Here is a 19,734-nt window from a genome sequence, read left to right on the forward strand (position 1 = left end):
ATTTGGTAGAATGTCCTTCGACATGGGTTTATCTGATGTTTCCTCATGATTAAATTCAGGTTATGCAATTTTGGCAGAAATACCAAAGAAGTGATGCGTCTTTCTCAATTAGTTCCATCACTAGCAATGTTAACGGATCCCTTGGAGGTACCTGCCAAGTTTCTCCACGTTATTTTTTTAATTAATTAATTGATTAATTAATTAATTTTTGGCTGCGTTGGGTCTTCGTTGCTGTGCGCGGGCTTTACTCTAGTTGCGGTGAGCGGGGGCTCCTCTTCGTTGCGGTGCGCGGGCTTCTCATTGCGGTGGCTTCTCTTGTTGAGGAGCACGGGCTCTAGGCACGCGGGCTTCAGTAGTTGTGGCACATGGGCTCAGTAGTTGTGGCGCACGGGCTTAGTTGCTCCTCAGCATGTGGGATCTTCCTGGACCAGCGCTCGAATCCATGTCCCCTGCATTGGCAGGCAGATTCTCAACCACTGTGCCACCAGGGAAGCCCTTTTTTTTAAAAAAAAAAATTAATTAATTAATTAATTAATTAATTTTTGGCTGTGTTGGGTCTTCATTGCTGTGCACGGGCTTTCTCTAGTTGCGGTGAGTGAGGGCTACTCTTCGTTGCAGTGCGCGGGCTTCTCATTGACGTGGCTTCTCTTGTTGCGGAGCATGGGCTCCAGGCGCGCGGGCTTCAGTAGTTGTGGCACGTGGGCTCAGTAGTTGTGGCTCGCGGGCTCTAGAGCGCAGGCTCAGTAGTTGTGGCGCGCGGGCTTAGTTGCTCCGCGGCATGTGGGATCTTCCCGGACCAGGGCTCGAACCTGTGTCCCCTTCATTGGCAGGCGGATTCTTAATCACTGCGCCACCAGGGCAGCCCACATTTGTTACTATTGATGAACCTACACGGACACACTGCAGTTTCCCATAATTTGGTACTGGCTGATGGCATCCCCTTATGTCATTTAACATGTTCCTTTGTCCCCAAATACAAGAATTGAAAGATATTCAATTCTTTCTAGGTGGTGCTGGAAACTCGCCAGGAGGACATGATGTCTGGCTGTCTCTCTTTTACTGAGGACTAAGACCGATCAAGGGGTTCAAGTGCCATCAGCCTGATCCTGCGTTTGTAAGTTCCCCATCCGACTGTCCCCTAATGGTTTGATCACCCGTGGACTGTCACTTGGACCTATCATTTCATTAGCCATCCTCAAAGGGTTTCTAATCCATCTCCCCGTCCTCACATTCTGGCCATCTTTCTCATTTGTCTACACAGCAAATGTACTTCCCCGAAGTCAGACATCGGATATCCACCACCTTTCTCTAAATGTCTTGTCTGAGAACAGTTAAGTCTGTCACGAAAGGGAAGTGAATTTGGGTAGGTGTGACTCATTGTCAGCAGCATTTGTGGTGTTAGTTTCAAGAGTGCATACTCTAAAGCTAAAAAAAAACCGAAAGGGCTTCCCTGGTGGCACAGTGGTTAAGAATCTGCCTGCCAATGCAGGGGACGTGGGTTTGAGCCCTTGTCTGGGACGATCGCATATGCCGCGGAGCAACTAAGCCCATGTGCCACAACTACCGAGCCTAAGCTCTAGAGCCTATGAGCCACAACTACTGAAGCCCGCACACCTAGAGCTCGTGCTCCGCAACAAGAGAAGCCACTGCAATGAGAAGCCTGCGCACCGCAACGAAGAGTAGCTCCCGCTTGCCGCAGCTAGAGAAAGCCTGCGTGCAGCAACGAAGACCCAATGCAGCCAAAAATTTAAAAAATAAGTAAATAAATTTATATTAAAAAAAAAACCCAAAACAAAAAACAGATTTGAATCTCAAATCCAGCCCTTGACAACCCAAGTAGACTTTCGGCAAATCACCTGACAAGTCTAAGCTGGTTTCATCATCTGTAAAATGGTATGTTCATAATCCCAACCTTAAATGCAAAATGGCACTGCCACTTTGGAAAACAGTTTGGCAGTTTCTTAGAAAGCCAAACATAAACTTACCACACGACCTAGAAATTGACTATAGGTATCTACCCAAGAGAAATGAACATGTATATCCACAGAGACTTGTCTGTGAATACTCATAGCAACATTTTTCATAATAGTCCCAAAGTGGAAACAACTCAAATGTCCATCAACTGATGAATGGATCAACAAAATGTGGTTCATCCATATGATGGAATATAACTCAACAATGAAAAGGAACGAAATACTGACACACATAATGACATGATGAAACTCAAAATAATTATGCTAAGTGAAGGAAGTCAGACACAAAATACCATAAATTGTATGGTCCATTATATGAAATGTCCATAAGAGGCAAGTCTATAGAGACAGAAAGTAGATTGGTGGTTGCCTGGGGTTGAAGGTAGGAATGGGGATTAACTGGAAACAGGCATGGGGATTCTTATTGGAGTGACAGAAATATTCTAAAACTGGATTGTGACGATAACTGTACAACTTGGCAAATTTACTGAGAAAACATTGATTTCTACATTTTAAAATGGGTCAAAATTTTGTGGTATATAAATTTTACTTCAATAAGCTTATTAAAAAATAATTCCAACCTCTCAAAATACTTATTGAACACTCTATTTTATTCCTACCCTCAGAGATCTTACATTCTAGTGGGGGAGACAGGCCATAAAAGTAAATATATAATACAATGTTAGGAAGTTTCCATTATGGAAAACAGTATGGAGGTTCCTCAAAGGATTAAAAATAAAACTATCATATGATCCATCAATCCCACTTCTGGGTGTATATCCAAAGGAAATGAAATCAGTATCCTAAAGAACATCTGCACTCCCATGTTTATTGCAGCATTACTCACAGTAGGCAAGATATGGAAACAACCTAAGTGTTTGTCAATGGATGAATGAATAAAGAAAACATGATACACACATACACATACACACACAGGGAATATTATTCGGCGATAAAAAAGGAAATCCTGCCACTTGCAACAATATGGATGAGCTTGGAGGACATCATGCTAATTGAAGTAAGCCAGAAACAGGAAGACAAATACTGTATGATTTCATTTACATGTAAAATCTAAAAAAATCAAACTCACAGAAGCAGAGAGTAGGATGGTGGTTCCCTGGGGCTGGGGGATAAGGGAAAGGAGGAAATGTTGCTCAAAAGATTCAAACTTTCAATTATAAGATTAATAAGTTTTGAGAATCTAAAGTACACCATAGTGATTATAGTTAATAAAATTGTATTTTTGAAATTTGCTAAGACAGTAATGTTCTCACTACACACAAAAAATGGTAACTAACTGAGGTGATGGATGTGTTAATTAGCTTGATTGTAGCAATCATTTCACAATGTATATATAAATCAAATCATCGCATTGTACACCTTAAATATATGCAATTTTTATTTGTCAATTATACCTTAATAAAGCTGGGGGGAAATGCTTCTTAAACTTCCCAAGTGGGGAGGGTGTGAAAAAAAATACAGCTACCTGGGCCCTACCAGGGCCTGGAGAATCTGACTCCAGGGCCCAGGACTCCGCATTTTTACACTGTACCCCTCCTGATGTGAACCATCCTTGACTTACAGTTTTCAAAATGCTGATTTGGGGCTGGTTTTAGGCTGTAAGATATTGCCCAGAGGAAATATGGCTGGGACGAGACCACTGTTTTGTCACCTCCATGGGTCTAAATCAGTCCTTCTCATCCAGGGTGATTCCACGCCCCCAGGGGACCTTTGGCAATGTCTGGAGATATTTTTGATTGTCCCGCCTGGGGGTAGGGGTGCTACTGGCATCTAGTGGGTAGAGGTCAGGGATGTCACTAATCATCCTGCAATGCACAAGACAGTCTCCCATGACAAAGGCTCATTCGGCTCCAAGTATCCTAAAGTGGTGTCCAGGCAGTGGTGCCTGCCCTTCCAGGTCCTTCCAGCTGGTCAGCTGGTTCACCTGGGAGAGTGGAGATGCCCTGACTGGAGTCTCTCTTTGCCAGGTAGTTGTAATAACTTGGTGATTGCTTTTGGGGAGGCAGTTTTGGCTAATTAGCGGTCATTTCCGGGAAGGAGGGGTTTCATGTGAAGTTCTTCTGATTTAGTGGCTAGGGCAGGCCCCATTCTCATCCCTGCTCAGTGTGGTGAGGATGATTTTCTTTGCAGCTCAGGAGTGGACACGGTGTGTTTTCACTTCGTCTGCCAGGAGGTGAGTGATGCCTGGAGGGCTGACCACTGTTTTTCTCTAGGGACTGGTGCCTGCAAATGGGCGGTGGCCATGGGACCCAGGCCAGTTGAAGATGGCTGGGGTGGGCTGAGGGAGGCAAGGTGGGACCTATGTGTCTTAGAAGGAGGAAAGGAACGAGGCACAAGCTTGAAGCGGGTAACAGAACTGGGGAGGAGTACCCTCGACCAAAGCGCTCAATCCAGGAGTGGAATTACTGGGTCACAGGGCAGGAATACATTTAGCCTTAGGAGATATTGCCAAATCATTTTCCAAAGTGGCTGTACCATTTGGGGCTCTTCCAGCAACACAGGAGAGTTCTGGTCTTACTAAAACTTGTGAGCATTTCTTTTTTCATTTTAGCCATCCTGGCATGGATGGGTGTATGTGGGAGCTGTTAATCACATTGAGGTTTCATTTTGCATTTCCCTGATGACTGATGAAATTGAGTAGCTTCCCATTTGAGTCTTGGCCATTTGGATATCCTCTTTTATGAAGTTCCTGTTCAACTCTTTTGTCTACTTAATATAAAAGAGATTGCCTGTCTTTTTCTTATTGAACTCTCTGTGTATTGTAGATACAAGTCCTTGGTTGGCAGACATATGTCTGTGGCTTGTCTTTTAGTGGTATCTTTTGATGAACAAATTCATTTTAATACAGCCTGGCATATTTTCCTTTATGATTAAAGTGTTTTGTGTCCTGTTGAAGAAACACTCACCTACTCCAAAGTCACAAAGAAGTTCTATGTCTTATTTGAAAAGCTTTCTTGACTTTGCTTTCCCATTTAGATCTGCAAGATCTGGAATTGAGTTTTGTACGTGGTGTGAGGTGGGGATCAAAGTTCACTTTCTTCCATAGGGCCATCCAGTGGGTCCAGCACCATTTACCAAAAAGACCATCCATTCACCAATGCTTTGCCAGTTGTTTTTGTTTGACATAAATAATATAGCCACATGGTCCAGCGTTCCAAAAGGGCAAAAAGATTCAGAAAAATTCCTTTGCCAATAGATTTAACCCTGCTAATTAACATTCCTTATCTCCAGGAATTTATCCATTTCTTGTTTCTTTCCCAAGATTTTATGTGTAAATAAGTAAATATACATAATTCCTTCCATCCCTCTCTTTTTTACATAAACAGTAGCACACTATGCATTCCGTCCTACGTCTTTTTTTACCCCCATTTACAGGTAGGAAACAACCTCTAGGATATTATATAGAAAAATATCCTTTTATTTTTTGTTGTTGTGGAGTCTGTCACCGTATGAATGGGAAACAATTCCTTTATCTAATCCCCACTGATGGGGAACTAGGTTCTTCCCAGTATTTTGCTACAGACAAGGCTCAGTGAATGGCTGTGTCCACTTTTCTCTCTCTCTCTTTTTTTTTTTTTTGGCCACACCGCCCCCGGCTTGTGGGATCTTAGTTCCCCGACCAGGGATTAAACCCCAGGCCCTGGCAGTGAAAGGGCCGAGTCCTAACCACTGGACCACCAGAGAATTCCCCACCTCTCTTTTTGCACGTGTTTGTGAGTACATCTTAGGAGCAATTCCCGGAAGTAGAATAGCTGAATAAAAGGGTGTGTGCATTTGTTGTTTTGATGGATGTTTGCAGACTGAGCATTTAATGTGGGGGAAGAGGCATCACACGCTCACTCATGCAGGGTTCCATGAGTCTTTGCTGTGCGCCAACTACATCGTAGGTACTTTGCTAGGTGCTGGCATAAAGTTATCACCCCAAAATGTGTGATCACCAGCTGAGTCAAAGGCTCTAAAAGAAAGATCTGTGGTTTTAAGAGCCTATCGAGACACCTGATAGTGTTGGGGGAGGTCAGAAAAGGCTCCTTGAAGGAGGTGATGGGTGAGCTAAAATAGGAAGAATGACTAGCGATTCTCCAAGTAGAAGTAGACATATAGAGCAGCAGGGCTTTCCAGTTTAAAGGAACAGCAAGTGCTGAAACCTTGCAATAATTATTTATGGCTGAATAACAAAAAGCCAGGCCTCCCTGGTGGCGCAGTGGTTGAGAATCTGCCTGCCAATGCAGGGGACACGGGTTCGAGCCCTGGTCTGGGAAGATCCCACGTGCCGCGGAGCAACTGGGCCCGTGAGCCGCAACTACTGAGCCTGCGCGTCTGGAGCCTGTGCTCCGCAATAAGAGAGGCCGCGACAGTGAGAGGACTGCGCACCGCGATGAAGAGTGGCCCCCGCTCGCCGCAACTAGAGGAAAGCCCTCGCACAGAAACGAAGACCCAACACGGCCAAAAATAAATAAATAGCGTTCCCTTAAAAAACAAACAAACAAACAAACAAAAAAACCCCCAAAAGCCCCGCAGTCTAGTGGCTTAGAACACTACCACCCATGTATTCTGCAAGATGCTATGGAAAAACCCAAACGAACTTTTTGGCCACCCCAATATTATCATTCAGTGGTTTCTATAGGCTGGGAAATGGGGAGCAGCAAAGTGAGCAGTTCCAGCTTGAGGGGTCTCATGAGGTTACAGTCAGATGTAGGCTGGGGCTACAGTCATCTGAAGGCTTGACTGGAGCTGGAGGAGCCACTTCCAAAGCAGCTCACTCACATGGCTGACGAAGTGGTTCCTCTTCCCATGGGCATCCCCATGGGGCTCCTTGAGCATCCTCACAACATGGTGGCTGGCTTTCCCCATGAGAACAAGGTGGTGCTGTGATGGCTTTTATGGTCTAGCCTCAGAAGCCCTGCACCTTCACTTCCACCATATTCCCTTGGCCACAGAGACTGGCCCTGATTCACTGTTGGAGAGGACTCCACAAAGGCATGAATACTGAGGCAAGGAATGTTGCAGGCCCTCTAGTAGGCTGGCTTCCACAGCCCTGAGGCAGGAAGGGGTAGGGAGTGTCCAGGATGTAGCTCAGCTTGGGTGAGCCAAGGGATGAGTGGCAAAATCTGATGTGGGCAGAGCTAGGGGTTGGCTGTAGGGGTAGGGGTTGGCTTTACCTTAAGAGCACTGAGAAGCCAATCAGGTACCTTCGGTGGGGCAGGGAGGAGGTGATACGATCAGATCTGGATTCTAAGAAGATCCTTCCCAGTTCCTTACAGAGAATAGGTGGTGAGAGGGCTGAGTGGCAGCCCAGGAAGGAGTTGGGCAGGCATCCAGGACAGAGGGGAGGATGACCTGAGCTGGGGTGGTAGCCCTGGAGGGGCAGATCAGCTAACGGACTCAAGGTCTGTTTGAAGGAAAACCCCTCCAGGCTTGGCAGTAAGCCTCCTTTGATCCCAAACAGAAAGCCGTTCGCCTGCTCAAGGGCCCTGCAAAGGAGCAGGCGGGTTTGCCCAGCATACTCCAGAGTTGGTTTCCCCAGATCCGATTTCTGGTCACTTGAGCCTGGAGAGAGAGCTTGCGAGGCCTGCCTTGGGGGTCTTCCTGCCTGGCCGCCTGCCTGGAGTGAGAGTGGCAAAGTGTTCCTGTTGAACCCTTGAGTGCTGCTGTCACCGCCCGGGGCCTCTCCTGGGCTGGCACCAAGTGAGAGCTCAGACTAATTCCCCAGCATGTGGCGTGACTCAGCTTCGGCCTTCTGACTGACTGTGGCTCAGGACACGTGACCATCCCTCCACCAGCCCTGTGCTCTGGGCTGCCTGGACCTTGGTTGTGCTGACCCCTGGCCTCTCCTGGCCTCTTGAGTATGGCCCTCCAGCTAGAGGCAGGAACGTGGCCTGGGAAGCAGGGAGCTTGGGCAGATCTTCTGAGGGGTTTGTGAACACTACCGAGAGGTGGGGTCAGAGTGAATGCCCACAGGAGCTGAATCTAACTTTCTGGAAGTTCCAGTTGCTTCTCTCAAGGGATGAGCCCATTTCTAGGTGGGGAAGGAGTCTCTGGTGGTCCAGCCAGTCACTCTGGAGCCTCCTGGAAGCCATCAATAGCCCTTCCCCATGACCTTGACTGATATTTTACCGGCCAGGTGAGTCGAGTGAGGCAGGTGATTCAGGGATTAAAGACAGAACCTGGATTTGCAACTGATCTGATCTGGGCCTCAGTCTCCCTGTTTGTGAACTGGAAATCATTTTGTTTGGGGGCAGAAAAACAACTCTATACCTACCAACATTTGCATTAGGCACCTCCCAGGTGCGATCTCCCATGTCCTATATATTTATTTAACCGATATTTGGATTCCTACTGAGTGAGCCCTTGGAGGTCAGCTGTGAATGAGGCAGACCACCAAGTCCTTGCCCTCTGGAGCTCAGTCTTTGCAGGGGTCGGCACACTAAGGCCCATGGTCTAAATCTAGCCAGCCAAGTTTTTTTTTTTGTCTGTGCCACGCATTTTGCAGGATCTTAGTTCCCCCACCAGGGATTGAAACTGGGCCCACGGCAGTGACAGCACCGAGTCCTAATCACTGGACAACCAGGGAATTCCTTGGCCTGTCAAGTTTTTATAAATAAAGTCTTATTGGAATACAGCCGTACCTATTCATTTGTGTATTGTCCATGGCTGTTTTTATGCTACAAGAGCAGCACTGAGTAGTTAAAACCGAACATGTGGCCCACAAAACCTAAAATATTTACTATCTGATCCTTTATAGAAAAACTGCTGACCTCTGCTCTGCTCTAGTGGAACAGAAAGACTACAACAGACAGAAATGAGTCTGTGACAGTGGTAAATGCTATGAAGCAACAGGATAATAGGAGAGAGAGACTGGGGGTGAGGGCTTGCTTCCAGGTGGGCAGGGGGAAGCCTCTGGGTAGTAGCAATCTTTGAGCTGTGAATCTCCCAGAAAAGTGGCCTGGGCAGAACTGACAGCAAAGGCAAAGCCCTGCGGCACTTAAGAGCTTCAAAGACTGAAAGTGGGTCAACGAAGCTGGAGCTCAATGAGGGGGAAATTAGCTGCATCCAGGCAGGACCCTGTAAATGGAGTTAAATGCTTACATTTTATTTCAAGGGCAATGAGAAGTTCTGGAAAGTTCTAGTGGGAAAGAAAAGGGCATTAAAATTTTTTTTAATTAATTAATTTTTGGCTGCATTGGGTTTTCGTTGCTGCGCGCAGGCTTTCTCTAGTTGCAGCGAGAGGGGGCTACTCTTCGTTGCGGTGCACAGGCTTCTCATTGCGGTGGCTTCTCTTGTTGCAGAGCACGGGCTCTAGGCACGTGGGCTTCAGTAGTTGTGGCACGTGGGCTCAGTAGTGGTGGCGCACGGGCTTAGTTGCTCCGCGGCACGTGGGATCTTCCTGGACCAGGACTTGAACCCATGTCCCCTACACTGGCAGGCAGATTCTTAACCACTGCGCCACCAGGGAAGTCCCACATTTTTTTTTTAATGCCCTCTGGATACAGTGGTCTGGCAGACTGGGGAAGAGGCTGTTATAATAGTCCAGGTGAGAGATCATGGCAGTCTGGGTTGGAGCGGCAGCCCAGTCAAAAAGCAGAAAGACCTGGGTGTATTTCAGAGGAAGAACCAACAAAGATGGCTCACCTCCTGCATGTGAGGGAAGGAGAGAAATTAGAGGTAGTGCCTGGCTTTTTGTCTCCGAGCAACTTGAGAGCAGAGCAGCAGGGCTGGAAGCCCAGCTTTGGCACCAACTTGCTGGGGGCCCTTGGGCAAATCTTCGTCCCTGAGCCCTTGCCCCATCTGTAAAATGGGTCAAATCATCCCTTGGCAAAGGGATTAAAAAGAGAACCTACCTGAGAGGGAGGCTCCAATAAGTGCAGCTGCTCTCCTGTGAGCTGAGGCCCCTGAACAGCAGGTCAGCTCATCTACCTCTTCTTCCTTCCCTGTCCTGTGAGCGCCCCCTTTCCTAAGGTGGGTTAGGAACCCACACGCTGGCTTCTGACAGGTCTACAGGGCTTGACAGCTGGGTCACTGTTTTACATTCAGGCTTTGGAACTAAAGACACCTGGATTCATTGTCCCTGCTGCTTACTGAACCTGTGATCTTGGGTAAGCAGCTTCCTTTGTGACAAATATCCTAGGCCATGGGAAATGGGGGTCCTGATACCTCCCTTTATGGCAGTTAAGGATTAAATTAAATAACTCCTAAAGATTCTGGTACAGTAAGTACAGAAGTGCTGATTAAATATTAAATTAATAGCTATTAGTTCTATTCCTAATATTTCAGTCCTCCTGGATCCTGCCCTGTGTGGGTAATGCATGGCAACCAGAGGGTCTGAGGTCCACTTCTAGAAGCTCTCCATCAGCTGTTGGAGGAACCTAGTTTGTGTGTGTTTACAAGCACATTCACTTGTAAATCTTAATACAAAAATGTAAATATATGCCATAACTTCTAACTCCATTCTGATGCTTTTTTTGTTGTTATGGCAGATAAGTACCTTTTTTTTTTTTTTAAACTCAACCCTATCCTATTAATGGTTTATTTCTTCTTTATTGTGGTAAAAAAACACATAGCATTTACATCTTAACCTTTAAGTGTATAGTACAGTAGTGTTAACTACATGCACATTATTTTGCAGCAGATCTCTGAAACTTTCATCTTGTAAAACTGAAACTCCATTCCCATTGAACAAATTCCCTTCCACCGCCCCCCCACCCCCACCCCAGCCCCTGGTAACTACCATTGTTCTTTCTCTTTCTACAAGGCGACTAAATTAGATACCTCAAATAAGTGGAATTAGATACCTCAAATAAGTGGAATCATGCAGTGTGTCTTTTGGTGACTGGCTTATTTCACTTAGCATAATGACCTCAAGGTTAATCCAGGTTGTTGCAAAAGGGCAGGATTTGCTGAATAATCCACTATATGTATATGCCACATTTTCTTTATCCATTCATCTATCCAAAGACATTTGGGTTGCTTCCACCTCTTGGCTATTGTGAATAGTGCTGCTATGAAGGTGGGTGTGCAAGTATCTCTTTGAGATCCTGTTTTCTATTCTTTTGAATATATATCCAGAAGTGGGGTTGCTGTATCATATGATAATTCTATTTTTAATTTTTTGAGGAATCTCCACTTTTTTCTTTCTTTCTTTTTTTTAACTTTTGACCATGCTGCATGGCATGCGGGGTCTTAGCTCCCTGACCAGGGATCAAACTCGTGCCACCTGAAGTGGAAGCACGGAGTCTTAGCCACTGGACCGCCAGGGAAGTCCCCACACTTTTCTATAGCAGCTGCACTATTCTAAATCCCTACCAACAGTGTACATGGGTCCTAATCTCCGTGTTCTCCCCAATATTTTTTGTTCTGATGGTGGCCATCCTAATGCCTGTGAAGTGACCCCATTGTGGTTTTTTTTTTTTTTTTAATAATTAATTAATTGTCTGCGTTGGGTCTTTGTTGCTGCACGCGGGCTTTCTCTAGTTGCAGCGAGCAGGGGCTGCTCTTCGTTGTGGTGCACGGGCTTCTCATTGCGGTAGCTTTTCTTGTTGCGGAGCACAAGCTCTAGAGTGCAGCCTCAGCAGTTGTGGCGCACGGGCCTAGTTGCTCCGCGGCATGTGGGATCTTCCCGGACCAGGGATCGAACCCGTATCCCCTGCATTGGCAGGCGGATTCTCAACCACTGTGCTACCAGGGAAGTCCCCTCATTGTGGTTTTGATTTGCATTTCCCCGATTGGTCATGTTGAACTTCTTTTCATATGCTTGCTGTCCATCTGTACCTACTTTATGCAACTGTCTATTCAAATCCCCTGCCTGTTTTTTAATTGAGTTGTCTTTGCATTGTAGGAATTCTTTATACATTCTGGATATTAAGTCCTTATCAGATATACGATTTGCAAACATTTTTCTCCCATTCTATTGGTTGCCTTTTCACTTTGATTCCTTTGCTGTGCATGAGTTAAGGTTAGGGTTATTTTAATGTAGTCCCATTTGTCTATTCTAGCTTCTGTGACCTGTGCTTTTGGTGTCATATTCAAGAAATCATTGTCAAGTCTAATGTCGCGAAGCTGGCCCCCCCCCCCCCATTTTCTTCTAGGAGTGCCATAGTTTTAGGTCTAGGTTTAGGTATTTAATCCATTTTCAGTTAACTTGTATATACGGTATAAGGTAAGGGTCCAATTTCATTCTTTTGCATGTAGATATCCGGTTTTCTCAGCACCATGTGTTGAAGAGATTATCCTTGCTCAAGGTCTGGTGCTTTTTAAAGCACACAGACTGTGGAAGTGGCCCAGGTCTCCCTACCTGTGAGATCTTTGGTGCTACCTGCGTATTTTGTGCATCCTCAACATTTTCTGGAGTAAGTGCTATTAGCCCCTTTTCACAGATGAGGAAACTAAAGCTGGGTCCAAATGACCTGCCCAAGGTCGTCATAGTGAGCAAATAGGTGTAGGTGGGATTGGAACTGAGGACTTGAACTCTAGTGCCCACACACTGGAACACCCTGAGGATGTTCCTCATTTTATCCCTAGCATGCGGGGAAAGAATGAATGAATGAATGTCTCAGGCAAGGCTCCCAGCAAACGGAGGAGCTTGGACAAGCCCACTGCTCCACGCGGGGGTGCGCTCCCGTCCCGCGCATGCGCGGCCCCTAAGCACGGCCAGCCTCACTGCGTCTACCCACAGATGGTACGGCCTCCCTCCGTGTGGTACGGCCCGCCTTCCCCCACGCCCGGGCCCGGATGGTACGCGCTGCCTCCGCTCACCGCCCCTCCCCATCGGTTTCCGCGCGAAAAGCCAGGGCTGCCTGTGCTGCCGCCGCCTCTGCTGCACCTTCCAAGATGCCTGCCCGTACCGCCCCAGCTCGGGTGCCCGCGCTGGCCTCTCGGGCCTTCTCACTGCCCGACGATGTCCGCAGGCGGTAGGTGCTGCGGGGGACTGCGAACCTGGGGTGGGTTGCACGGCGTTGGGGGTGGGGGTGGGGGTGGGGGTCGTTTCCCCTCCGGGTAGCCCGTGGCCGCCGCTGACAGGCGGGCGCGCATGCGTGGGATGGCGCGGCGCGCGGCGGCAGTTGGCGCGGGCAGGGTGGCACTTCCGGTCGCGCGCGCCCCTGGCCGTTTGGCGCCAAAATGGGCCGAGGCCCTCTCACAGCTCCCTGGTGACTAGAAACTTGGGGGTCTCTTCTGACTTCAAAGTAGAGCAAGCCTTGGGTTCGCCTTGGGGATCCCCTTCCTGGAGCAGCCTCAGGCCCAGCCCCTGCCGCCAGCCTGGTCGCGCAGGAAGTGGGCAGCCCGCGGCCTCAGAATACCCCTCGGCCCGGGCACTAAGGCCTCCACTTCCGGTGCCCGGTCCTCTCGAGGGGGTCGGGCCGGCCTGGTCCCCGGGGGTATTTTGGGGGGGGGGTCCCCTCGGTGCCCCCACGCCACGCATCCCGATGGCAGCCTCCAGAGACAGATGTCGCCGGTCGGGGGACGGGCGCGGCCGGCTCAGGTTTGCGAGCCCCGTCTTCCTCTGGGGGCTCCCTCCATCATCTCATACGGCTAGGGTAGGCGCATTCTGCAAGGAACTCTTCACATACCGTGAGGGCTAGGGCTCGGACGCCGTGAAAGCCGAGTGGTTTCTTAGAGTAAATCGGTGCCTGTGAGCCGTGGGCATCAAGGAAGCCTTGCTAGGGAGAACTGGCTGCAGTTTCCTCCGTCTGTGTGTGTCTGTGTGTGTGTGTGTCTGTGTGTGTGTGTGTCTGTGTGTGTGTAGGGGGAGTGAGGGGGCAGCAGCTAATATCGGGGACTTAGCCAGTCTTAGCTAATCTGTGCACAGGGGTCGGCGGCAAGACCCGTTGGGCCCAGGCTTCTTGTTCCAGAAGGGCATCAGTTTCACTCCCGGAAACTTGCAAACCTCACTTGGAGCACTAGTCGCCGGAGCCTCGAGCAGCCCTGAACACTTCCAGCCAGATTTGTGAACCTGATTTGGCCATTTCCCTATTTCCCTGTGCTTGTTTCCTAAAGTTGTGCCAGTCAGTTCTGATTTGGGCTTTTGGGGGTGGAGAGTAGGTGTTGGAGGTATTTGGGTCTCCCTCCCAGGCGTCAGACCACTTCTTAACCCCAGTTAGAGGGTGCTGTGCCTTGCTGAAGAATCCCTATCCGTCCCCCCCCCAAGACATAACATGACTTAAAAATGGAAATGGAATTATGGAAGCACCTGGCTTCCTTTTAGACCCAGGACAGAGATGTTTGGGCCAGCCTTCTTTAACTTGATGGTGGGAACGCTACCTCCACTGGCTCATCTAACCTTGGGCAAGTTTCATAAACAAGTTACATCTGTGGACTAGGGCAGTTAACATGGGCTTTAAACTGGTATTGGATTAAATGAGACTATGCCTGGCACATAAAGGCCCCCCCATGTGAGCATTACTGACTAATCTAGCTTGCTTTTTTTCCCGTTCTGCTAATTGTATAAAACACTTTACATTATCTCATTTAATCCTCAAGTGTTCTCAAGAGTGGTTGCCACAGACGTTAACAGCAAGGAAGCAAAGATTCCTGCGGAAGTCTGCTTCTTGCCAAAACCTTTCCCTTCAGCTAGGGCTTCTATTGGGCCAGAGCAAGTGTTTTGTTTGGCTGAATTTGAATGTTCTTAGGTGAGGGTTGCAATCCACCATTCACCCTAGGTTCCATATTACTTTGAACGAGAAGTGCTTACTGTGGGTATAGAGTCTTGGGTTTCTGCCTCAGACCACTGACATTGTCAGCTTATGTGACCCTCTCAACAGCTTCTCTTAAATTTTGAATTTCAGCGTATAAAATACACACATAAACATGGCATTCAGTACTCCTTTTAAAATACTCCCTTATACCTCCTTGTAAACGGAGGTGTAACTTTTTGATTCATGAAAATTGGGTATCTCATATTATGGATTATACTACGAAGTTCAGTAGAATGTTCTAGGAACAAAATGTAGGCCTAGTCCTCACACAGGCATTTCTGTCACTTATGCTAACTTGTGTTTATATGGCAGCTTCTTTTAAAACTCATACAGTTACATCAGCCATGTAACGATACTAGAAAGTATTCTTAACATTTGGGTTTTTAAGTTTAACTTTTTTTGAAGTATTTTATGTCCTAAGTCTTCTAAAAATAATGCCTTTCAGGACAAGCCACATTTCTCCACTTGAATTTTCTTACTCTGTCCAAGCCACCATCCTTTGTGTAGAAAAAGCAATAGTCTTCCTACTTGTCTTTCTGTTGCCACTCAGGTCTGCTTTCTATAAGTGGAAACTGTGATCCTCTTTCGATATAAGTTGGAGCCAGAGGTTTTCCTGCCCCTTACACTGCCTAATGCACTTGGCCTCAAGTCCGGGATCCCCGTCCACTTGCCTGACTCATCTTGTGCTCTTTTCCTCACAAACCACGCAGGCTACCTTTTAGGTTCTCAGGGCCTGAGACCGTGCAGAGCAACCAGTGTGAGGCTGGGTTCCACCTACCCCTTCACCATGCTGGCTAGTGTCTGTTCATCCGTAAGGCTGCTCAGAAAGACAGTCCCCTTTCCCTGCGATGAGGCGTTGAATTCTGTCAGCACATGCCGCATGCTGCCTTTGCAGCTTGGGAGTTGATGACTTGTTGTCTGAGCATGTTTGCCTCATTCATTGTACGTGCAGCTCCGTGTCCACTAGACTCGAATGCTTACATGCCAGACTTTCCCCTTCAGCGAGGCCTGGATTTACATATTGATTCTAGCAACCTCCTTGCACAACTCATTTAGCCTTTGTAATTATGACAGCTTTCTTATCTGCTAGCCACTCTGATTAGATTAGGTTGGGTCGTGAAGTTCTTAACTAGTTCCATGGCTCCTGAGTAGGTATGGAGGGCAAGACTGACTTACCTTTTCTAGTTCTCCCCTGCACTAGGATTCTAGAGGTGCAGACTACTGGGGTTCAGATCCCACCCCACCACTTGCCAGCTGTATGACCAAGTCGTCTAACCTCCTGGTGCTTTATCTGTAAAATGGGATGGAGGTGCCTGCTCCACTGGGGCCTTGTGAAGGCTGAGCTGATAGGTGTAAACGTGGTAGAACAGCACCTGCACAGAAACCTCCTTCACTGCTTAGCACGTGGCAGTTGTATGTTTCACTTCTATTATTGGGGTGGGGCACGGTGCATAACTTAAAGTACCAACATGCAGACCTGATACTAAGGCAGATACTAATAAGCAGTGTATGTCTGCTTATCATTCCAACCTTCCTGTTTGCCTGGCTTCTTGTATTATCGTCTGGACTTGCTCTTTTTAATTTTATTTATTCATTTTTGGCTGCGTTGGGTCTTCGTTGCTGCGTTAGGGTTTTTTCTAGCTGTGGCAAAAGGGGGCTACTCTTCGTGGCAGTGCGCGGACTACTCATTGCGGTGGTATGGAGCACGGGCTCTAGGCGCATGGGCTTCAGTAGTTGTGGCTCTCGGCTCTCGAGCGCAGGCTCAGTAGTTGTGGCGCGTGGGCTTAGTTGCTCCGCGGCATGTGGGATCTTCCCGGACCAGGGCTCGAACCCGTGTCCCCTGCATTGGCAGGAGGATTCTTAACCACTGCGCCACCAGGGAAGTCCCTGGTCTTGCTCTTTTTGCTGCCACCTTAGCTTAGCTTTTGTGCCAGGTGTCCAGTCATTCTTCATTTAAGGTGGTTTTCTATCCTTAATTATTTGTATCCTTGGCTTTTGTGATGCTGTTTGCTACCAGGGGACCTCTTCCCTGATTTCTGCCATATTCCTTTTCAATTCCTGGACCCTTATTTTCTTCCAGTCTTAAGATTTCTGCTTTCAGCAGTTGGGGGTGCCAGCTGGAGAGGCCTCTTTGGAGAGCCTGTTCTAATTTCTAGCTGCCGAATAGCCATCTAGATAGCTATTCACTGAAATGTCACTCCTAAAATTCATGGTCTGCTTACTTTCCCCCACCGAAAAGTTCAGAATTTCTGGTACCGTATTAGTTTTCAATTGCTGCCGTAACAAACTACTTCAGTCTTAGTAGCTTAAATAAAACAAATTTGCTGTCTTCTGATTCTGTAGGTCAGAAATGTGGTGTGGGTCTCACTGGATTAAAATTAAAGTGTCAGCAGGCTACATTCCTTTCTGGAGGCTCTAGGGGAGGACCTGTTTCTTACTCTTTCAGGTTGTTGGCAGAATTCGGTCCCTTGTGGTTATAAGACTGAGGTCCCTCTTCTCTTGCTGGCTGTAAGGCGAGAGCCATTCCCAGCTACTGGAGGTGATGACATCTGTTGGCTTGTGGCCCCCTTCCTCCATCTTTAAAGCCAGCAAAGCCAGTTCTCACATCACATCTTTTTGACCCTTCTGTAGTCACGTCGCTTGAGATGCAGCTGGGAAGTTTCTCTGCTCCTAGGATTTAAGTGACTCGATTGGGCCCACCTGGATAATCCAAGAAAACCTCCCCATCTCAAGGGCTGTAACCTTAATCATATCTGCAAAGTCCCTTTTGCCATGTAAGGTAAAATAGTCACAGGTTCTGGGGAATTAGGGCATGGACATCTTTGCGGGGGGTGGTCCGTTATCCTTCCTACCACAAATATTATCTCTGGTAGCCCTATACCAACTGCCACGCAGCCAATTGCAAAAGGCAGAGTAAACGGAGCTTTGTAACTTCTCCAGCATGTTCTCAGCTCCTGCTGCTAAACCATATTACAGACCAGCATTTCTAGTTTAGGATGTTAGAGTGATTTAACATCTTATCTCTTCCTGTCTAATATGTTGTATATTTCTGCCAGATTGACTTTATTTTTTCCTACTAAAAGATGACTGATAACCTTGGGTTCTGCCACCCCCATGACTCTTCCAGTGGTTTGTTAACTATGGGGCAAAGTCAATGATTTTTAGCCTGACGTTGCTGACCTCCCTCAGACTGGCACCCACCTCCTCTCTCTGGACTTGCCTTTCTTCCCCTGTGTCAGCCCGACTCGTGTGGGTTTCTTGGGTGAACTCTGAGCCAGCGCCCCTCTGTGCTGCTCCTGTTTCGGGCAGCTCCCTCTGCCCAGTTCCCACTGAGCTCTCAGTGTCTCTGGATCCCTCCTTCCTGATGCTGTTTATAACCTTTTTCTTCAGAAGCCTCAGATTTGAACTCTGTTTGTCCGCACAGTGGTTTATGTATATCTTTTTCTCCTTTAAAGAACTGCTCTGAGGGAAGCAACTAGGAATGAATCGTGGGATCGGAGACTGGCAGGGAGCTACGGGTTTCTTTTATAAGGTGGTTGCTGCTCTCTGTGACTCCTCTACCTGGTCCTTCATGTCTGCTTCTCATCCTCCTGGCTGTGAACGCAAAGCAGATGTGAGGTAGTGTCACCAGCTTTACTGGGAAGGGGATGGACTCTCCAGTGAAAGCCTGGGTGTCAGGAGCAGCGCACTGGCCAGCCTTCTTCCTGCCACACCTCTGGCTCCTCGGTGCCTGCCCTGGGCTCCAGCCTTTCACTCTGCGACCAAGCAGGTCAAATCCAATCTTCACAGAGCAAGACACTTCAGATATTCTGAAGATTTGTTTCTCCCTGCCAGGCTAAATATCCCACTTCATAGGAAAGCTTCAAAGAATTCAGACCCACAGATCTGTCTCCTGGCCAGAGGTAGGAGTTGTCAGCATTGTGGAAAGGGCCCTTTGATGGGCTTCAGTCTAAGTGTTATCCTTGACACCTGAGGTAACCTGGTTGAGGTAGGAGCTGTGTCTTGCCAGGGTTTTGTGAGGAGAATGACTGAAGACAGGTCGGTGTGATGTTCCTGCAGCAGCATGTGAGTACCGAGTTCTGCAGTTGTCCTCATCTAAGGTTCTCCCAGGACCTGAGTTGCTTTGAGGGTAGAATGACTTTTGCCTGGAAGGGGCTCCACATGCTCTGGAAAGCTTGACTCTGAATCTTGAGTCTAAGTTACACAACATATGTGACATATAGTATATTACCACTGTATCTGGAGGCTGCTAAGTCTTTTTTTTTTTTTTTTTTTTTGCCGTACCGTGTGGCGTATGGGATCTTCGTTCCCCAACCAGGGATCGAACCGGCGCCCCCTGCCTTGGAAGCACGGAGCCTTAACCACTGGACTGCCAGGGAAGTCCCTGCTAAGTCTTTTCTATAGAAAGGCCTTTCCTGACCATCCAGCAAGTCATGAGGTCCCTGCCTGGTGGTGCCTACATCCCGTCACTCAGCTCGTTGCCTGGAACAGGGCCTGGCGTAGAGTAGGCACCCACAGGTGGGAGTGGTGGTTGAAGCTAGAAGCAGGATCCACGTGCACTCGGAGTAGCCACTGTATGTCATTAGTCCAGCAAAGCCTGTCGCCCAGTTCCTGGCTGTGCTGCTTACACGTGCCCTCTGGGAAGGCCAGCCTGGCAGAGCTCTGTTCCTGCCCTTTGGGCTGCTGGTAACTGAGTACCTAGCCTGGGTGCTGGAGGGGAGGATCCGTAGATGGTGGAGGCCCAGCGCCTGCCCAGGGTGCTGCCCCTCTGCTGAGGGACGCTCGCCCAGCTGGTTAGACCTGTTCGCACCCAACTGCCCACAGTCAGCGCCCAGGCTAGGAACAGCAGCCTCCCCGTTTCCTCGGTGTCTTCTAGTTCTGTTCCTTTCTTCTTTTCGCTGCCTTCCTCCCCAAAGAGGCAAGATACTCATCTTCAAGAACCAAATCAGGCCATGATTTTCCAGCTAAACTCATGACAGTTCTGCACTCCTGAATGACTAGGTACAAACATTTGCAAGGGTGAGGTCTTGGGTGAGGCGCCAACCAACTGTTCT

General features: G+C 48.0%; 1 protein-coding gene across 4 annotated transcripts in view; it reads left to right on the forward strand.

Moving 5' to 3' along the window:
• The first annotated feature begins 12,663 nt into the window (after nucleotides 1-12,663).
• DNMT1 (DNA methyltransferase 1) overlaps nucleotides 12,664-19,734 on the forward strand; it is a 42,277-nt gene continuing 35,206 nt past the window's right edge. For 2 of the 4 annotated variants that reach the window (XM_068537035.1, XM_068537033.1), the window contains exon 1: nucleotides 12,664-12,898. In XM_068537035.1, the coding sequence (XP_068393136.1) occupies nucleotides 12,720-12,898 (179 nt within the window). In that variant the 5' untranslated portion in view covers nucleotides 12,664-12,719. Of the gene's footprint in view, nucleotides 12,899-13,314; nucleotides 13,468-19,734 lie in introns of those variants that run through there. The other 2 variants (XM_068537032.1, XM_068537034.1) reach the window with 2 other exon arrangements.

The sequence above is a fragment of the Eschrichtius robustus genome, chromosome 2 (assembly GCF_028021215.1).
Source record: "Eschrichtius robustus isolate mEscRob2 chromosome 2, mEscRob2.pri, whole genome shotgun sequence".
NCBI lineage: Eukaryota > Metazoa > Chordata > Mammalia > Artiodactyla > Eschrichtiidae > Eschrichtius > Eschrichtius robustus.